This window comes from Castor canadensis, chromosome 1 (assembly GCF_047511655.1).
Source record: "Castor canadensis chromosome 1, mCasCan1.hap1v2, whole genome shotgun sequence".
Lineage (NCBI taxonomy): Eukaryota > Metazoa > Chordata > Mammalia > Rodentia > Castoridae > Castor > Castor canadensis.
In genome coordinates this window covers 55,295,871-55,314,294 of record NC_133386.1, presented here as the reverse complement: position 1 = coordinate 55,314,294, position 18,424 = coordinate 55,295,871, and the positions used below count along the sequence as shown (strand labels likewise).

The 18,424-nt window shown below is 47.2% G+C and overlaps 1 protein-coding gene across 3 annotated transcripts in view; it reads right to left on the bottom strand.

Annotated features, from left to right (window-relative positions):
* Positions 1-3,755: 3,755 nt before the first annotated feature.
* The window catches only part of Bend3 (BEN domain containing 3), a 50,138-nt gene continuing 35,469 nt past the window's right edge, over positions 3,756-18,424 (bottom strand). For all 3 annotated transcript variants that reach the window (XM_074077484.1, XM_020170101.2, XM_074077470.1), the window contains exon 4: positions 3,756-9,366. In XM_074077484.1, the coding sequence (XP_073933585.1) occupies positions 7,117-9,366 (2,250 nt within the window). In that variant the 3' untranslated portion in view covers positions 3,756-7,116. The remainder of the gene's footprint in view (positions 9,367-18,424) is intronic.

The window sequence follows — 18,424 nt, the reverse complement described above, 5'->3', positions numbered from 1 at the left end:
CCTGTTATCCCAGCTATTTGGGAAATGGAGGTAGGACTGAGGTCCAAGACCCGGGCAAAAAAGCGTTAAGACCCTATCTGAAAAACTAAAAGGGGCGAGAGGTGTGGTCCTAAGTTCAAATCCCAGTACCACCAAAAAAAAAAAAAATCATTAAGCCAAAAAAATAAACATACAGGGCTGGGAATAACTGCACTTGCTTAGCAAGTATAAGGCTCTGAGTTCAAACCCCAGTACCCACCAGACATTTGTGGCTCACGCCTGTCATTTTAGCTACTCAGGAGGCAGAGACCAGGAGGATCACAGTACAAAGTCAGCCCCGGCAAATGGTTCTTGAGACCCTATCCCAAAAAAATACCCAACACAAAAAAGGGCTGGTGGAGTGGCTCAAGAGGTAAGAGCGCCTGTCTAGCAAGCATAAGGCCCCGAGTTCAAACCCCAGTGCCGCCAAAAACAACAAAAAAACCCAGTACCACCAAAACCAGGAATGTTTCCTAAGTCAGACACTCACTATAGTAGATCTAGGAGCCCAGAAATTCTGGACTGTCAGCAAAACCCCAAGTTAAATTATAGGGACCACTGGACAGAGATGGAGAAACTGACTTCATCTGCCCAGCTACACAAGTGGCAGCACGGAAATCAAGAGCACAAACTTTGAGGTCAGCCTGGCCATTGTTAGCCCCCAACACTGCCAGTTGGGGGCTAAACTTAGCCAAGTTATCTAACCTCTAGAAGCATCAGTTTCCCCATCTGTAAAATGGGTTTCTGTGAGGACGAAATAACACGGGTCCAGCACCCAGCACATCCCTGACCCATTACAGGTGCTGACAAAAGGAGCTATTACTGAAAACATTACTTGTAAGGGCTCTGGTCACTTCTAAATCCACAGCTGTCACACAGAAGCTGCTGAAATGGGGCGGTGGCACTGCCTGCTCTCCACTTGTGGCAAGCGCTGTTCAGCACCTGGAACACAAAGGGTCTGTTTGGGAGAACAAATGAATTCTTACTCCTTAAAGTAAACTCAAGGGCAGCCTTCCTCCTGCTATGGTATTTGGTCAGTGTCTAGAAGCCCTTGATGCTGAGGCATTTCTAATCCTCCCTCTTCCCACTGGCCTGAAAGCTAAGCTTCTCTTACCTAAGATTTCAGTAGGAAGCACTCAGTTTTATAGGAACATAACAGAAGCCACTTATTTCAGCTTAGAGCTAACCCTTCAGTTTTGGTAATACACCCAGCACATTCTGGGAAGTTACTACACAAAAGTGCAGTGCTTTCTCCTGGGATTAGTGGCATCAGCATCACAGGAGAACTTGTTAGGAATGCAAAATCTTAGATCCACCCCAGACCTACTCCACCAGATCTCTGGAAGGTGAAGAATAGCCCCCTGGGGTTCTCCTGCAGATAACCTTCAGACCCACTGCTGTAGCAGATGCTGATGGAATCCCTCCCTGTCCTCCTCGGTGCACACTCACCCCCAGCAACTGAGGGCCGCTGCTAAACATCCTCTGGAGTAGTCCTTGACTCTTTTCTGGGGAAGACTTGGAAGAAGACCAATGACCCCTTTGTCTCAACTGGGCTTAATTCTACCACCGCTCAATTCATATTGCAGGGTCTCTGCAGAGGACCATGCTGGGTTACCAAGACCCCTGAACCTGAGAGCTTGCTCTCAGTCAGCCTGCCCTGCCCAAGAATCCATGTCTGTCTCTGCTCCTAGGGAACCAAGCTACCTAAGCTGCTTTCACCTCAAAAGTTTACTGTTAAGAACGTGTCTTTTCCCAATCCCTTCAATTATTTCACCCAAGGCAATTCTAAAACCAGCACTTGTATCTAAGATGGAGAAGCTGGGGCTTAGAGGATGTGGTGAGGGTACACTACTGACTCCCAATTATGTTGGTGGCTGAGTCTTTTAGTATTGTGGTTTTTGGGGGCTCCTGAGGTGGTGTGGTAGAGATAAGAGGGTTTGACTTCTGGACCAGCCATTTGCCAGCTTTGTAAACTTGGGCATGAAATCTACTTCTGCTTCCTTACCGTAAAACAGAGATAAGAGTGCCCATGATAGTGGGTTGTTTTTTGGGTTTTTGGGGTTTTTTTTGGCAGTACTAGGGTTTGAACTTAGAGCCTTGTGCTTGCTAGGCAGGGACTCTACCACTTGAGCCACTCCACCAGCCAATAGTGGGTTTTTATGAGAAGTAGGTGACATGGTGTATAAACCATTGGGGCTACGGTTTTCTCACCTATTATCAAGACATAATTACAGAAAGGATTACAAGAGATCCTCCCAGTGCAGTATGGCTCTCAGCAGCATACCTGGCACACGGTATATACTCACCCAATGTCAGGTGCCATTTCAACCAGCTGCCTGGAAGCTTCCTGAAAGAGTTCATTGTATCTCACTACTCCAATAATCAGAATTAACTTGCTGTATTCATATTTGAGTCGAACTTAAAAAGTGTGTACTCATATGCCGGAATACTCTATGAACTTTCTTTTTGGTAGAAAACAAGGATACCTACAGCCAGAATTTAGTTTATCACCAATTCTTGCTTAAATTGGCTAGTGGATTTGGTGGTTGGGGCCCTAGGGCTGACATGCCAACAAAGCTCACAGCAGACAGGATGTCAGTCCTGTGGCTTTTGAATCTGTCAAATCAGAAACAAGGGACTGGACACCAGGTGTCCTGGGGCTTGTCTGTAATCCCAGTGCTTGGAGGTGGAGGAAAGAGTATTACAAGTTCAAGGCCAGTCTGGGCTATAAAGTGAGACTGTCTCAAATCCACCTCCCTCCCTGTCACACACACAAAAGAAAGAACCAGAAAGGAAAAAAGAAAATAAATAAGGGGCGGGGCTATAGTTCAGTGCTAGAGTGCATGAAGTCTGAGGTTCAATCCCCAGCACACACACACAAAGTTGGAGGCGGGGCATGGCTCAGGTGGTAGGCCTTGCCTAGCAAGCACAGGCTGTGAGTTCAAACACCAATACCACACATACACACACACACAAAAGTTTGTCCAACAGCTATACACAATATTGGTTTTGTTTTTTGTGGTACTGGGGTTTGAACTCAGGGCCTACACCTTGAGATGTACACCTTGTGATGGGTATTTTCGAGATGGGGTCTAAAGGAGTATTTGCCTGGGCTGGCTTTGAACCTCAATTCTCCTGATCTCTGCCTCCTGAGTAGCTAGGATTGCAAGTATGGCCACAGGTGCCCGGCTAACATTCTTGTTTTTACTATGAAATATCTATTATTTAGGGTTATTGATCTATAATTGTAGTCAAAGAGAAGAGTTGGTGAGAAAACATGCACTTTTTTGTTTGTTTTCAGTAAATAATACATTAGCTTTGAAGAACTACATTCCATTTGATCCAAAGCGAAGAAAAGGGGTCAAAGTGAAAGGTCGCTCTGCTTGGCAGGCCTAGCCTGGCACCACACAAGGAAAGGTAAATAAGGTCAAATGAGCCTCCCATTGCTCAGCCAGGAAGTGGCTTGTGTAGAAACAGGGTTGGAGGATTTGGTGACTTCTCAGTCACTCAGCTGTGGTCAAACTGAAACCCTATGAGCTGTCCCCCTAACACCTAGGGTGGAAGCCACAGGGCTGAAACCCCCCCCCCCCACCACCACATTCATATTCTCCCCTGGGAGTAGAGAGGATGCCACCCAGAAAGACAGACCAAGGCATATTCTCAGAGACCAGCCCTAAGGAATAAGATGTTAGGAGACCATGGGTTTCTATTTTTTAACATTTTATATAACTCATAAAACAGTGCTTGTATAAAAATTCACACAAAGTTGCTAGAGAGCATACAATTTCCAAAAATGTCCTGGGTTTTTGTTACATTCAGTTTTCTAAGGATGCACTGAAATCAATGGTAAAATGCAGACATTGTGTGATATTTCACTATCTTTGGTAAAACTTCTCATTATTTGTCCCTCACAGTATTAACTCTGATATCCACTTTGTGCAGGGTCTGCTCTTACTAGGATGTCAGAAAATTAAGGCTGGATCTACAAGCAGCAAGGACTTCCCAACAGCAGCAGCTCCTGGGCCCCACCCCCACTTCCTAGTCATCTAGTTCCAATGCCAGTCAGGGTGAGGGCTCCCCACAGACATTTAGGGGAGAGGTGGGAACTGAGACCATCTCTACAGGAACCCAAGAGGTCATGCTGTGGTGTGGTCAGGCTAGGATTCCCACCACCACTAAGTAGATCCCATTGGTTGATGATTGCTGCTGCTATGCCCCTCCCCCACCCCCACCCCCCAGCTTAAAAGGAAAGAAAGGTTTGGGGCCAACACTGAAGGGGAGGGGCACACTAGCACTAATGACACTAGACACAGCTTTATTCCCTGTCAAAGTCTGTCATCATGTAGACACGGCCTCGTGAACTGAAGCAGGACTCAAACACTTTGTACATTCATGACTATCTTCATACATTCTTTCACAACTTACTAACAGACAAAACCATGGCCACTACCACCTACTGTGATTCACTACTTTACTTAACAGAATGTGTCTGTGCTAATTCTTTAAGAGTCCTCGGATATGAGGCAAAAAGTAAAAACACAAACAAGTAAAAATCAAAGAATTTAGATGGGGGAACGTGGTTGCCAACAGATTTTTACAGAACACATTAAATTGCAAAAAAAAAAAAAAGTATTTTATACTTCTATTGCTTCATGTAAAAAACATGCCCACCGGAGCCACCTGTATAGATGGAGAAGTGAGGACACCACACAGACAGAACACAGTTCAGGGGGACAGGGGACAGCTCCCAGAGTGCGTCTGCCTCTCTTCACTGGAAGGGACTGCAGTATTTGAGAAGAAGCCCTACATGGAAAAGTGTTAAGGAAACCACCAAAATACAGTTTCCAAAAGTTCAACACGTTCTAGGTTACAAAGAGACATAGTTAATTTCTGGAACCTGTTTATTTCTCTAATGTGAGTAGACAGGAATTAAAAAAATCAATAAATGATTGTGCTTCTGAAGTGGGAGGGTCACACTGCACCCTCTAGAAAGCAGGGCAATTTTCGCATGGCTTAGAATCCTCTGGATATATCCTAGAGACAGGAAAAATTCCACGGGAGCCCCACTGGGGAGCAGCAGGAGAGTCACAGCCATCTTTGGGTAGTGTGCGTGTGCGGATGTGGTGGAGAGACTAAGGCATAGAGAAAGGCCCAGGTGAGGGGGAAGGCGAGTCTCCTGGCTGCCCTGTCCCTTCCTTCCAGGCACAAAGAAGGTGAACTTGTTCTTCATGTAGGTCCCCTCCTTCTCACTCAAGGTTTTTAGTAAGGAGAGGTGCGCATGTGCATAATTGGGGGTGTGTGAGAGTCCGGAAGTCCCTGTGCATCTCTCAACTGCATTCACTCTGCACTTTCCATCAAAATAACCTGTATGTGACACTGAGCAGCGACTTAACATTGCTCAAACTTCTGTGTTATAAATAGATTTTAAAAATTCCCACCGGGTGCAGGCAAAACTATGTCGCATAGCCACTGGAGCTAGTCCTTAGCTGCATGAAGAAAGTTCAGATTATTTTTTATTATTTCTGCATTTTAAGGTAGCAAAATATTAAACCATTAGGTTATTAAATAAATCTGAAACCTCCCACGAGGGTTTTATGACTACCTCAGTGATTCAGTTAGCTGTCCGGGTCTCAGGTAAGACGCATTCAGTTTGGGTTAGAGTGTTTCCTTTCCCTCCTGGGCATCAGGCCCCAGTGCAGAGGGGGTAAAAGTACTGTCTTTAAGCACTTGACCTGGTGGGGAGCTTCCCAGTTTGTGCTCCCAGAGAACAAGCTGCTGGCTTGGAAAAGCCTGACCTTCCCGTCAGTAGGGAGGGAAGAGATGTGCACCTGCAGCCAGGGTAGGAGGCCAGAACCTTCTACAGGGTTGGTGGGAAAGTTTTGAACAGGGCTGGGAAGGGACACAGGGGTCCTATTAGAGATGATCTGTGTCCTTCTAATGCCGGGTATCCACAAGAGGACCCTAGGCCCTTTACCAGCCCAGAGGACAAAGGTCATGGTACTGATGGGAGGAGCTAACACTGAGGTCTGGAGAAGTCACCTGCAGCTCTCAGATCCGGAATTTATACAAACAGCACACGGAAAGTAAACAGTTCCTGGTGGACCCAAAGGGGCCCACCCTTAAATCAAACAAGAAGTCTAATCCCACACACACTGTTTTCCAACCACACTTCTCCCCTCTAACTTGCATCCACTGTGGAGGGGAAAAGGGTGTGGAAGGACACAGCTCCCAAGACTACACTGACGTGTGTATCCACGTCTATCTACATTCATCTCATCATAATCCAGTGTTCTCATCTACAGGGTGAGCACAACATTCTACCTGGGCAGGAGGACATTGAGACAGGCCAAGCCACAGGTAACCTTCCTGGGCACCAAAGTGAAAGGGAAAACTTGCACATGGTCAGGAAGGACTTCACTCTATGCCTATCCCATCCCATCTACTGCCACCCAAGGGGCATCCAGGTGCTTCCAAAATCAGATGTTAAAGACAAAGTCAGTACAACTGGTCTCTCTGTCACCTGAAGCTATCTTTACCCCTCATGCATGGACATGGCACTTCTAAAAAATTCATAAATCTGAAATTATCTTTAAAAATCCCAGCAACTGAAGTCATCTTATAGTACTTCATCTCAAATATTTAAAAAGAATTTTTTTCCCTAAGTAAAATGGCCCCCAAAGAGCCCAATGATTTTGTTTAAAGGGTTCCATAAAAAAAAAAAAAAAAAAAGGGATAAAAATGGAAACTGTAAAATGTGGGGAGAGGAACAGAAGTTGCTGAGTTGGGAGGGATGGGAAGAGTCCACCACGGAGAGAAAGGCCCTACTCCTTTGGTCCCTCTGCTCTGGCAGCTCAGCTCCCCCCACACTCAGGCTGCACCACCAGGAAACGCAGTAAAGTCATGAGTACAAGAGACCAAAGGCTGCTTTCATGTGGTTGGGAGGGTGTTTACGTGTGCAAATGTAGGAAGCCACTCCCCACTGACATAAGGTGCCTGTCTGTGGATGCCATACACGTGCTCCAAAGTGACAGCTCAGTCCCAGGAGTGCCCATTGCTCAGCCTTTGGTGACTCCAAGTCTCTGGGCAGCCCACAGGCCGTCACTTCTCCACTTTCTTGGCTTTCTTGAGGATGTCGCACTTTTTTCTGTTGGGGCGGCGACACCGCTCGTCGATGCTGGGGATACATTCATAGTGCCACACCTCCTCCATCTTCTCCACGGGGTAGACGGCCTCCACGTAGTGGCGGATGAGCCGCAGCCGCGTGGGGTCCAGTTGCTTCTTGTTGCAAGCGCCGGAATGGTTGTACTGCAGCCGGAGGTTCTCTGCGGTGAAGAGTTCGGGGAAGAGCCTGACGAGGAGCCGGGCAGCAAAGTTGCCCACTGACAGGCTCTGCTGCACGATCTCGCGCACCTCCTTGTCCGACAGCAGGTAGGGGGAAGGCACCGGGAAGTCGGGCGAGGGCACCACCAGCTCCTCCAGGGGGATCTTGCAGAAGTCCTTGCTGCTCCTTTCGGGGGGCAACGGGGGCCCCTCAAACTCCTCTCGGAACCTCTCGGGGTTGATTGCATAGCTTGCCAGGTCCCTGCACTCGGGGCCCGGCACGTGCACCTTGCGCTGCTGCTGGTAGGAGCGCCGCTGCTCGGTGTCCCGGCGCCGGCAGCGCTCGTCCAGCTTGCCCACGAACTCCAGTGTCCAGACACGGTCGTTTTTGGCGCGGGGGTAGAGCAGCTGCACGTAGTGGCGGATGAGGCGGATGCGGGCGGGGTCCAGCTGCTTCTTGCCCAGCGAGCCGCTGCAGTTGTACTGCTTGCGCAGGTTTTCGTGGGTGAAGAGCTCGGGGAAGAGGTGCACGAGCAGGCGCGACGCGAAGTTGCCGATGGACAGGCTGCTTTCGTAGATGCTGCGCAGCTGCTCCTTGCCGAGCAGGCAGTCGGTGCCCGGCACCTCGAAGTCGGGCGGCGGGATGTCCAGCTTGTCAAAGTCGATGGGCACCAGCCAGATCTTCTTGGAGCGCCGGCCGGGGCGCTCCCCTTCGAAGCTGTCCTCCACCTTGACCACGGAGATGTCGTCGGGCAGGCTGGAGGAGTCGTAGCAGTCATCTCGCGGGGCCTCCCCCTCGCTGCCCCCCTCCAGCCCCAGGCCCTCCAGCTCGTCGTTGATGCGCTGTGCACACTGCTGCAGCCAGGCCTCCTCCTCCTGCATGTCGGGGAAGTAGATCTCCGTGTAGTTGCGGATGATCTGCAGCCTCTGCGGGTCCAGCTCCTGCTTGCCGCCGTCGCCGTAGCAGCTGTACTGCTCGCCCAGCTTCCGGTGGTCGAAGAGCTCGGGGAAGAGTCGGTGCAGGAGGAAGACAGCAAACTCGCCCGGGGAGGAGGCTTCGTCCAGGAACTCGGTGAGGTCCTGCGTGTCCACCACATGGTCTGAGGCGATGGTGCTGCTGCGGTCCAGAGACAGGGCCTCCTCCTGGTCCTTGGTGTCCAGGAAGTGGCCAGCGTCCACCTGCTCGGCTTCAAAGAAGCCGGGGACCTGGCTGCCTGGCTGGCTGTCCTCCATCTCCCGCTGGGCCCAGAAGCGGCTGAAGAAGTCGTTGAGCTGCGGCAAGCACTCGGCCTGCCACACGGCCGTGTCCTTCACCGACGGGTAGTACACCTCCACGTAGTTGCGGATGAGCTGCAGGTGCAAGGACTCCAGCTTCCGCTTGGCCGCAAAGCCGCAGGCGCTGCAGCCCCGGGAGAAGTCCACGTCGCTGAAGAGCTCGGGGAAGAGCTGCACCAGCAGGCGGCAGGCCAGGTCGCCCCCGGACAGGCTCTGGTCCACGATCTGCTTGAGCTCGGCTGCGGTGAGCTGGTACTCGGGGGGCGGCTGGAATTTGGCCACCAGCTCAGAGGGGCTCACCTGCTTCTTGATGCGGCTCACCTCCAGGGAGAGCAGGTCCACCTTGCTGTGCAGCTGGGACATGTTGGAGGTGAGTGTGTTGAGCATGTAGAACATCTTCTGGATCAGGAAGTAGATGTTGGGGTCGCCGTCAGTGGCCGCTCCGGCACTGCCACAGTCCCGTTTCTGAGACTCGTTCAGCAGCCTCAGCGGGGAGGGGCTGTTGCTGGGGTTCACCTTCTCGAAGAGCTCGTAGGTGCTCAGCGGGTCCCCCGCGGGGGGGTTCTTCTTCTCCATGATCTTGTGCGAGATGCCATAGAGAGGCTTCTTGTAGGAAGGGGTGTTTGCATCTTGGCAGGGCTCCTCCTCCCCCCCGGGCCACACGGAGCCCACGCTCCTGCCCCTGCCAGCCTGCTCTCCATTGCCCTGGCAGGGCGAGCTGTTCTCTCGGTTCCGCATGCCTGCCAGCAAGGCCTGGAAAACAGAAGGCATTTCCCAGTGTGTTAGGCGGGTGCTCTGACTGACTACACCAGACTCCGTCCAAGATACCACAGGAGCCAAGGTCTGTGTTCCCCCCCCACCCCCAGTCCGCATCCAGCACGTCCTCTCCCCGAGCAGCTAGGATTATAAGCATGAGCCATCATCTACCAGAATGATCATCAATTTTAACTCAAACTGCACACTATACACAAAATTAAATGGGTTATGAACCTAACTTTAGAATCTAAAATTCTAAAATTTTTAGAAGAAAAATCCTTTATAACCTTAGTTTAGGCAAATCTTTTTGGAGACAACACCAAAAGAGAACTGATACACTGGACTTTGGTAGAATTAAAACCTTTACTCTTGTAAAGACACTTGAATCATGGTATGGTGGTGCACACTGTAACCCCAGCATTATTGAGGGTGAGGCAGAAGAATCATGAGTTCAAGGCCAGTGTGAGCTACATAGCCAGATGATACCCTAAAAAAGTAAGGGCTCAGGCTATAGTTCAGAGGTAGAACACTTGTCTAGCATGCACAATGCCCTAGGTTCAACCCCCCCCCAGCACTACAAGAAAAAAAAATTTTTTAAAAGATACTTTAAAAAATGACAAACCCAGGCTGGCAGAATGGCTCAAGTGGTAAAGCACCTGCCTAGGAAGTGTGAGGCCCCGAGTTCAACTTGGCTCAAGTGATACAGTGCCTGCCTTGTAAGCACAAAGCCCTTCAAATACCAGTACTGGGGGAAAAAGAAAATATCCACAAATCATCATATATTTGATAAAGGACTTGATTCCATGCCTGTAATCCCAGCACTTGGGAGGCTGAGGCAGGAGGTGCTCAATTCAATCAAGGCCAATCTGGGCTACATAGCAAAACCCTGTCTTAAAAAATCCAAGGGTTGGGGATGTAGCTCAGTGGTACATACTTATATAGCATGCACAAGACCTTGGGTGCTGGATCCGCAGGGCCACCACCTGCAAAAGAAGCTATGCTGTATGATTCTAGAATACAAAATTCTAGACCATGCAAACTTATCTACAGTGACAGAAAGCAGATAAGCTGACTAGTATTTGCCTGGGGGTGGCAGGGGAACACAGAAGGAAACGAGACCTTTAGCAGGAGATATACATGTGACTGACAGTGGTGATGCTTCACTGGTACACTATACACAAGTCAAAACTTATCAAATTGTATACTTTAAATATTACTATTCACTGTATTTCAGTTATAACCTAATAAACCTATTTTTGACAAATGTTGAGTTTGCCCTACAAACTTACTAGAATACATTCTGGAGAGTTTAATTTAATAGATGAGCTAATTATCGAGCAGCGGCAGGTGTCAAGGGAGCATGGGGGCTTGAAGCACAAAGCCTTGGCTTCCACTGACAGGTGTGTGCCTCAGGCAAATGGAGACCGGACAGAACAAAGTACATCCTAGGCTGCTGCTTCCACACCTGGGAAAAATATAGTGGCTTAGCCTGATCAAGCCCAGTGCTGCTTAAATTCTAATGTTCACCCAACCCACATGGGGTTCTGTTAAAATGTAGACTGAACTTAACCAGCTCCCGAGTACAGTGGGTCCTTTTGGAGTGGACAGGGCCTGGAAGACAGCGTCTGCCCTCAGTTTACCTCACCCAGGCAGATCATCAATGGCAGCACAAAAGGACACAGGTGTTTTCTCTGTAGCCTAAACAAATGTAGGGGAAACACAATCTCAAGAGGCCAGGTTTACAAAGGCAGGCAAGCTAATACAGCACTGAATTGTGGCCCAGGGCAAAACAGACCAGGAAGCCCCGTAAACTGAGCTGCTGAATTTCCCACGTTGGATTTCTCTTAAATTAATGAACAGGACTGGGAGTATGTCTCAAGTGGTACAGCATTTACACCAGGCCCTAAATTTAATCCCCAGCAGCCCTCCTTCAAATTAATGAACAACTTCCTGGAGCCTTTCTTTTAGGTAACAGATTCACCTGACTCTAGTGATAACAAGTACGCCAAAGAAAAGCTACTGTACTCCCTTAGGAACCTGAACATAAAGAATTCTTGAGTTTTAACATCTTCTTCATGGTAGTTTGCAGATGCTAAAGAAGGGTCAGCAGTATCTGTCCCACTTCCTTTTAGCAGAGGGCCAAGGACTTACTTGTATGGAAGAAGCCTGCCATGGATGCCTACCACCTGGCCCACTCCCTCCTGGGGTCTCCTCCTCCCCATTCTCATTCCACTGCATTATGGGACTATGTCATTTCTGGTCTACCCTCACCTAGCAAAAGTACCCAGAGCGCAGAAGAGGTCATTGAATACCTGTCAGCCATACATGTTCTACCACTCCAATATCTGCCTAAGATACTGCCTCAGAAAAGGACACTGGGGTGCTGGGGCTGTAGCTTGGTGGCAGAGCATTTGCCTAGCATGTACATATGTACAAGGCCCTGGTTCCATCCCCAACACAACAACAACAACAAAAGGCTTCATGAAGCCATGATAGCAGAGAGGTAGGTATGAAGATATGTAGCAGCTTACTTCAACCATTAGGTTATCTGTCCTCTATGTAGCCTGTCATGTCTCAGCTTCCTATATGTAACTCGGAAAATAACAGTACCTGTCTAGCAGAACAGTTGTGAGGCTTAATGAGAAAATACAGAGTTGGGATGTAGCTCAGTGGTAGAGTGCTTCCCTGGGCTCGATCCCAGCACCAAAAAAGAAAAGACAAAAACAAAAAAAAAATGTGTATTAAGCAGTGAGCTCATGGATGAGTCACAATAAGTGCTTACCAAATATTTATTATTACAATAGGATTATTATTAAACAATGTTTTGTTTTGTTGGGACTAGGGTTATGAACTCAGGGCTTCATGCTTGCAAAGCAGGTGCTCGCTCTACAGCTTGAACCACACCTCCAGTCCATTCTGCTCTGGTTATTTTGGAGATGGGGTCTTGTGAACTATTTGCCAAGCTGGTCTCAAACTACAATCCTCCAGATTTCAGCCTCCCAAATAGCTAGGACTACAGGCATGAGTCACCAACGCACAGCCTTTTTTAAGTTTTATTTTGACACAGGGTCTTGCAAGTTCCCCAGACTGACCTTGAACTTGTGTGATCCTCCTAACTCAGCTTGGGGGGAGGGAAAAATATATAAATACACACACACACATATATATACATACATATAGCTAGATTGATAAAGTACAATAAAGCAAGAAAAGTTTTATTCCTAAAGCAATGTGGTTTGAATTGAGAGTTAGTATAAGATAAAATTGATTGTATGGGTCATAACCAGTATAAGAAGAAAGAGGGAGGGAAGGAAGAAGTAAAAAATTCAACAGAGGGAAGGAATTAAAAATGAAAATAGGATAGAAAACAGAGTGCACTGTATAAAGTAAATAAATTCAGGAAAGGTTGGTTCATTTCTATGTGAGAGCCCATACATTCACACGCAATGTGTACTTGAGCTGCACTGCTCTGCAAGATGGATGTATAACTGTGGACTGCTGCTGAAAGGCTCTGCCCCAACAAACTCCAAGTGCTTTGCTGGCCAGGCGCTGGTGGCTCATGTCTGTAATCCTAGCTACTTGTGAGGCAGAGGTCAGGAGGACCGTGGTTCGAAGCCAGCCCAGGCAAATAGTTCATGAGACCCTATATCAAAAAAAAAAAAAAAAACCCATCTCAAAAACAGGCCTGGTAGAGTGGCTCAAGGTATAGGCCCTGAGTTCAAACTCCATACTACAAAAAAAAAAAAAAAAAAAGTTTGTTACTTGCAGATTCCTGTAGAATAAATTCGATTCTTAGCAATTTGTTCAACATTAAGTTCTATTACATCAAAATAATGTTGGTGGTCCCATGAATCATCAGACTGCTATGAGGTTTCACCAATATACAAAAATTTGAGCTTGTAATAGTAATAATTAAAAATCACCACTGTAGGAGTAATTAAAAAAAAAAAAAGTGTTTGGGGTTGGTGGAGTGGCTCAAGTGGTACAGCACCTGCCTAGCAAGTGTGAGGTCCTGAGTTCAAACCCCAGTACCACCCCAAAAAAAAAAAAGCAGTGTTTGCTTTACAACAAATGGTCCCACTGGTATGTTTAGAACAGGACTTTGTGCAGAAACTCACATACTATGCAGTATGTGTTCTGGAGGGAGACCTGCCCTAATTTCTACCCGATGTAGAAAATAAATACCAACAAACAAAGTCTTTGGGCTCTCCCACTCCTACAGCAGGCTGCAAAGGCAAGAGTATGTGGAACTAGAAATCCCCCTCCCCTCTGGAACTCTCAATATTCAGCCTCATTAATGCAAATATTTCTGTTTCTATCAAGCATGTTAGAAACACTGCTATCAATAGAAACACTTGACTAAATTGATTGAATAAAAAGTAATGGCAGTAAAGGGCAATGTTCCTCATGTATTCAGAAACCTTGAATACAGGATTCAACATAAAACAGCAAAAGCACCATCGAGAAGGTTCGCCGGTAGCCCCACACTGGTGTCCTGTCAACTCAGTGCTCTAATTAATTCCACAAATGCTGCCAAGGTGACGATGGCCTGGCTGCATTTGCTGATGATGATAAAATCTCTGCTTGGCTGTCTAAGAGTATCAAGAAATCTTTAAATCTGTGCTACTTGGCACTGGATGTCTGGTTGACACTGTTCCCAGTTCTCCAGGGCTCATCTTCCAACCATATGGGAACTCTGTGGCACAGCTCAGGCACTACAATGCCAGCATCTAGCTCAACTCTTGATAGGGCCATTTCATTCTACCATGAGCACTGTAAACTCACAGGGAATGCCCAGATCCTCAGCAGAAGAATGGGACTGAACGAATACAGGCTAGTGCTGCGATGCAAGTGAGAGGGAAGCAGATCATCCAGGGGAGGCTCTCACCACCTCCTGGGGACCGTGCCACCACGGAGATGCTCCAAGTATGAGACATCTCCATCAGGCCTCCAGATCCAAGAGCAATCACTGAATTTAGTTCAATGAATGATGAGTGGCTAAATGGTGCCCAGAGAGTCAGCAAAGTGGAACACCAAGAAAGCAGCATGTCTTTGAGAAGCAGAGAATGGAGAATCTATATGACACCAAGGGCAGGCCATGTGAATTGGCAGCGAGGGGCTGGTGTGCCTGGGCTAACTGGCAAGGATGATGCTTACTTTTTCATTTCAGCAGAATTATCATCCTCCCCCTTCTTCTCCTTGTCCTCATCAAGTGACCAGATCTAGTTAGCAATAGGTGCGAAGAGCTTTCTACCCCTAGGACTGGTAAACAAATGTTCCTGTGTGCTCAGGCTCTGAGCAAGGCCCTGGGCACCCAGGAAATGAGGCAAATGTGGTCTCTCCTCTTAGGGTCCTTTCCCTCTGGGCAATACTTACGCTGTCATCAGTGTCTGGTGAGGATGAAGAATGTGCTAAGATACCCAAAGAAATAAGAATCTGGAGAGAGGGCTGATGGAGTGGCTTAAGTGGCAGAACACCTGCCTACCAAGGACATGGTCCTGAGTTCAAACCCCAGTACCACTAAATAAATAAATAAACAAACAAACAAACAAATAAATAAATAAAAGAATCTGGGAAGATGAAGCAACTGCAGTGAAGGAGAAGGGCAAAAGAGATAGCTTAGTACTAGTGCATCTAAAGCTCCTTAGGCATCCGACGAGTGTCCTACCAGCCCTCAGGACCACAGCACGGTGACAGGTGTGCGCAGTTCAGAATGGAGCAGGCTTGCACCTTCTAAAACTGGGAATGGCCACAGCCCTTGTCTGCATAGTAGTTTTGAGGCTTCCTAGGAAGCCCAGCTCGTCCCACAGTCAGACTTAGGAAGAACTTGAGCATATATGCACTGCATGAGTGAGATAGCATTTCTTTTCTCCAGCTGAAAACCAACTACAATGACATGGTAAGACTGAAACAAACACAAACCACCCCAGGAGAACAAAGCTGACCTGTGCCTGGCATATAGCTCTTGAATATCGCATCCACTTCTGAACAAAAACATGATTATCAATAAAAACTTCGGCTACTCAATTCCCACATCTGCTGTGTCTGGCTCTGCAACCCCCTTCAGTGGAGGTGCCAAGCCAGTCTTCATACAGCCCTTTGTTAGGCTTTTCCAGAGAGTTCTTATTTTTCTTCTAGGTATCATACTAAATGTTACTCATGAAACAAGCTGTCAGCATTGACCTAAGTCTGCGTGTGGCACACCTTTCGCATGAGGGCTACCATTCCAATCCTGCCTGCCCTCTTCCCTTGGGGTGGAGGAGAGCAGACAGAAGGTGGCCTGTGCCCTGACCTGGATGATGCTCAGGCCTGGGATATCTGGAGGGTGACAGTCAGCCTCATGCTAGTTTCATGCTGGTGAATGTGGAAGGAAGCAGCTGAATCCTGGACAAGGGTGGGAGTTGGAAGTGGGGGTTCTGGGAAGGGCACTAAACACTGCTGATGGGGGCAGGCCCCGTGTCAGCTCCTCACATGGGCTATCTTGGTGATTCCATAAGAAGCCTGAGAGCTGAGCAATGGTGTCTTCCTCACAGCAGAAGCCCCTTAGTCTTAGAGGTCATGTAACTGACAATCTGTCCTTTTATCTGCTCCTTCTGGTGTTTACCAAGTTGAGGAGGTGCATCACAGAACTGATGGAGAGCAGAGAGCCAGTGTTTTCCCTCCGGACACCTCACACCAGGAGTAAGGATGTCCTCTGGCATCCAGCACTGCATTTTAACTTACATGCCTGAGGAGACCTAATTCCTTCATCACTGGCTTGTTATATGAATTAACAAAATAAGATACGGAACAATGATGCTACTTGTTGACTAGGTCCTGAAAACACTTTTTTTGTGGGTTTTTATTTTTTGTGGTGCTGGGGATTGAACCCAGGGCCTCAAGCTTACTAAGCAAGCACTCTACTACTTAAGCTATGTCCCTAGCCCTTCCCACTCTCTTTGATGATCACTCCTTCCAACCTCCAGGTTCCTCTTGGCTCACTGGGTGAGGAAAGTGCTAAGAAGGCAGCACATGCTCTCTGCCACAGCCCTGCCACCACACAGAGAAGGCTCAGAAAACTCAGGGGGAAACCAGACATAGTGGCTCACACCTGTAATTCCTGAATTTGGAGGCTGAAACAGGAAGATGATGAGTTCAAGGCCAGCCTGAGTTACACAGCAAATTCCTGAATTTGGGAGGCTGAAACAGGAAGATGATGAGTTCAAGGCCAGCCTGAGTTACACAGCAAATTCTAGGCAAGTCTAACCTACATAGTGGGCCTCTGCTTTAAAAAAAGAAAAAAAGTAACAACAACATAAAAGAAAACTTGGAGAAGAAAAAAAGCCTATTCATTCTGAATTAAGAGTAGTATTCTGGAATATCAACACATACTATAATTTCATAAAACTGAAACTGTGATTCAGAAGTCTCTAGGGTTATGAGTCTATTGATTTACTGACATTACCTTACTCCAACTCTTTTTTTCTTTTGGTACTGGGGTTTAAACTCAGGGCCTACACTCCATCATCCCTTTTTTGTGATGGGTTTTTTTCTGGAGATAGGGTCTCATGAACTATTTGCCTGGGCTGCCTTCGAACTGAAATCCTCCTGATCTCTGCCTCCTGACCAGCGAGGATTACAGGTGTGAGCCACTTGTGCCTGGCTCCAACTTACACAAACTTAAAAAGGAAATACTATCTAGAAGTCACATGAAACCTTCCTACAAGCAGTTTAAGAATTTCAAAATGTTTATACTTACATTCTTTTTATAGAACAGAAAGGAGTGCATACATTAAAAAAAAAAAAAAAAAAACAAAGTGAATGAAACACTCATGTAAAATCTAGGACCTCACAAATATTTTGTACTCCAAAACCAGATCGTTAGAACTGTATCCGATCCACTGAAAAGTATGTGTGACCGTTTTAGTATATGTAGATCAGACAAGTCACATTAGAAATATTCACAGGCATTTTTCACTCTGCCTTCCCCAAACATTTCAGAGTATGATGCCTAAAACTCCAGTATGCCCTGTCACATCAAGAATAGCATCAGGGGAGGAGTTACCCAAACAATGTATGGACATACGAATAAATGAATAAAGAAAAAGAATAGCGCCAACTTTCATAGCACTCCTGTGATGAGTAACTCAGGAAAACTGGTCCACCACAAACCCAGTAGACTTCTAGAGAAACGTGGAATCTGTTTTAAACATCTCTGTACTACTGAAGGATTCAACTGCCATACAGATGAAGAATATTCCCTTTCTGCCCAAAGAGTAAGAACAGGCTTACTTCTCCATGATTCCATTGTGATGACAGAAATGTACTGAATGAAAGAACAGCGCCATCATTTGCCAAATGCAGCAACAAGGCCATCTCAGGCTGTACATGAAGGCTACTGCCTGGCCTGGCCTCCTTGTTGACAGCTTACTGCAGTGAACTGTTACCATACCAGCCCAACAGTCCGCCCATCCTCAGCAATGTGCCTCAGATGCATCAGGAGTCAGTCTACTTGTCTACCCTTGAGTCTAGGTTGACCTATGGGACATTCAGAAATGTGATGCATGCAGAGGTTTGACAAGTGTCTGTACTCTGGAACTTCCCCTAACTCCTCAGAACTATTCCACCATCATGAACAAGTCCACACTAGCCTTAAGGGGGAGAATGGGCATGACAGGACTCTGTAGTCAATGCAACCCAGATGTGAGAGGGAGGACATTCCAGACCCCAAGCTCCAAACGTGACAGGTCAAATCAGCCAAATCACCAGTTGATCCATACAGTATATACAAATAAAATGGTGGTTGCTGTAAAACCACCAAGTTCTGGGGTGGTTTGTTACACAGCTCAAATGAACTGATACAACTCTTCCATTTATGAACTTGGGCTTTACTTCCAAATTTGACATGTGTCTACAGACTTATCATAAACAGAAATGTAATGTGACACATTAGAAGAAAATGGGTTTTGTTCTGGGACTGGGGATTAAACCCAGGGCTTCATGCATGAGAAATATGTTTTCAGGTGTTTCTTTAGGAATGTACCATACTCTTTCTCAAACTTCTCAACACTCAGAG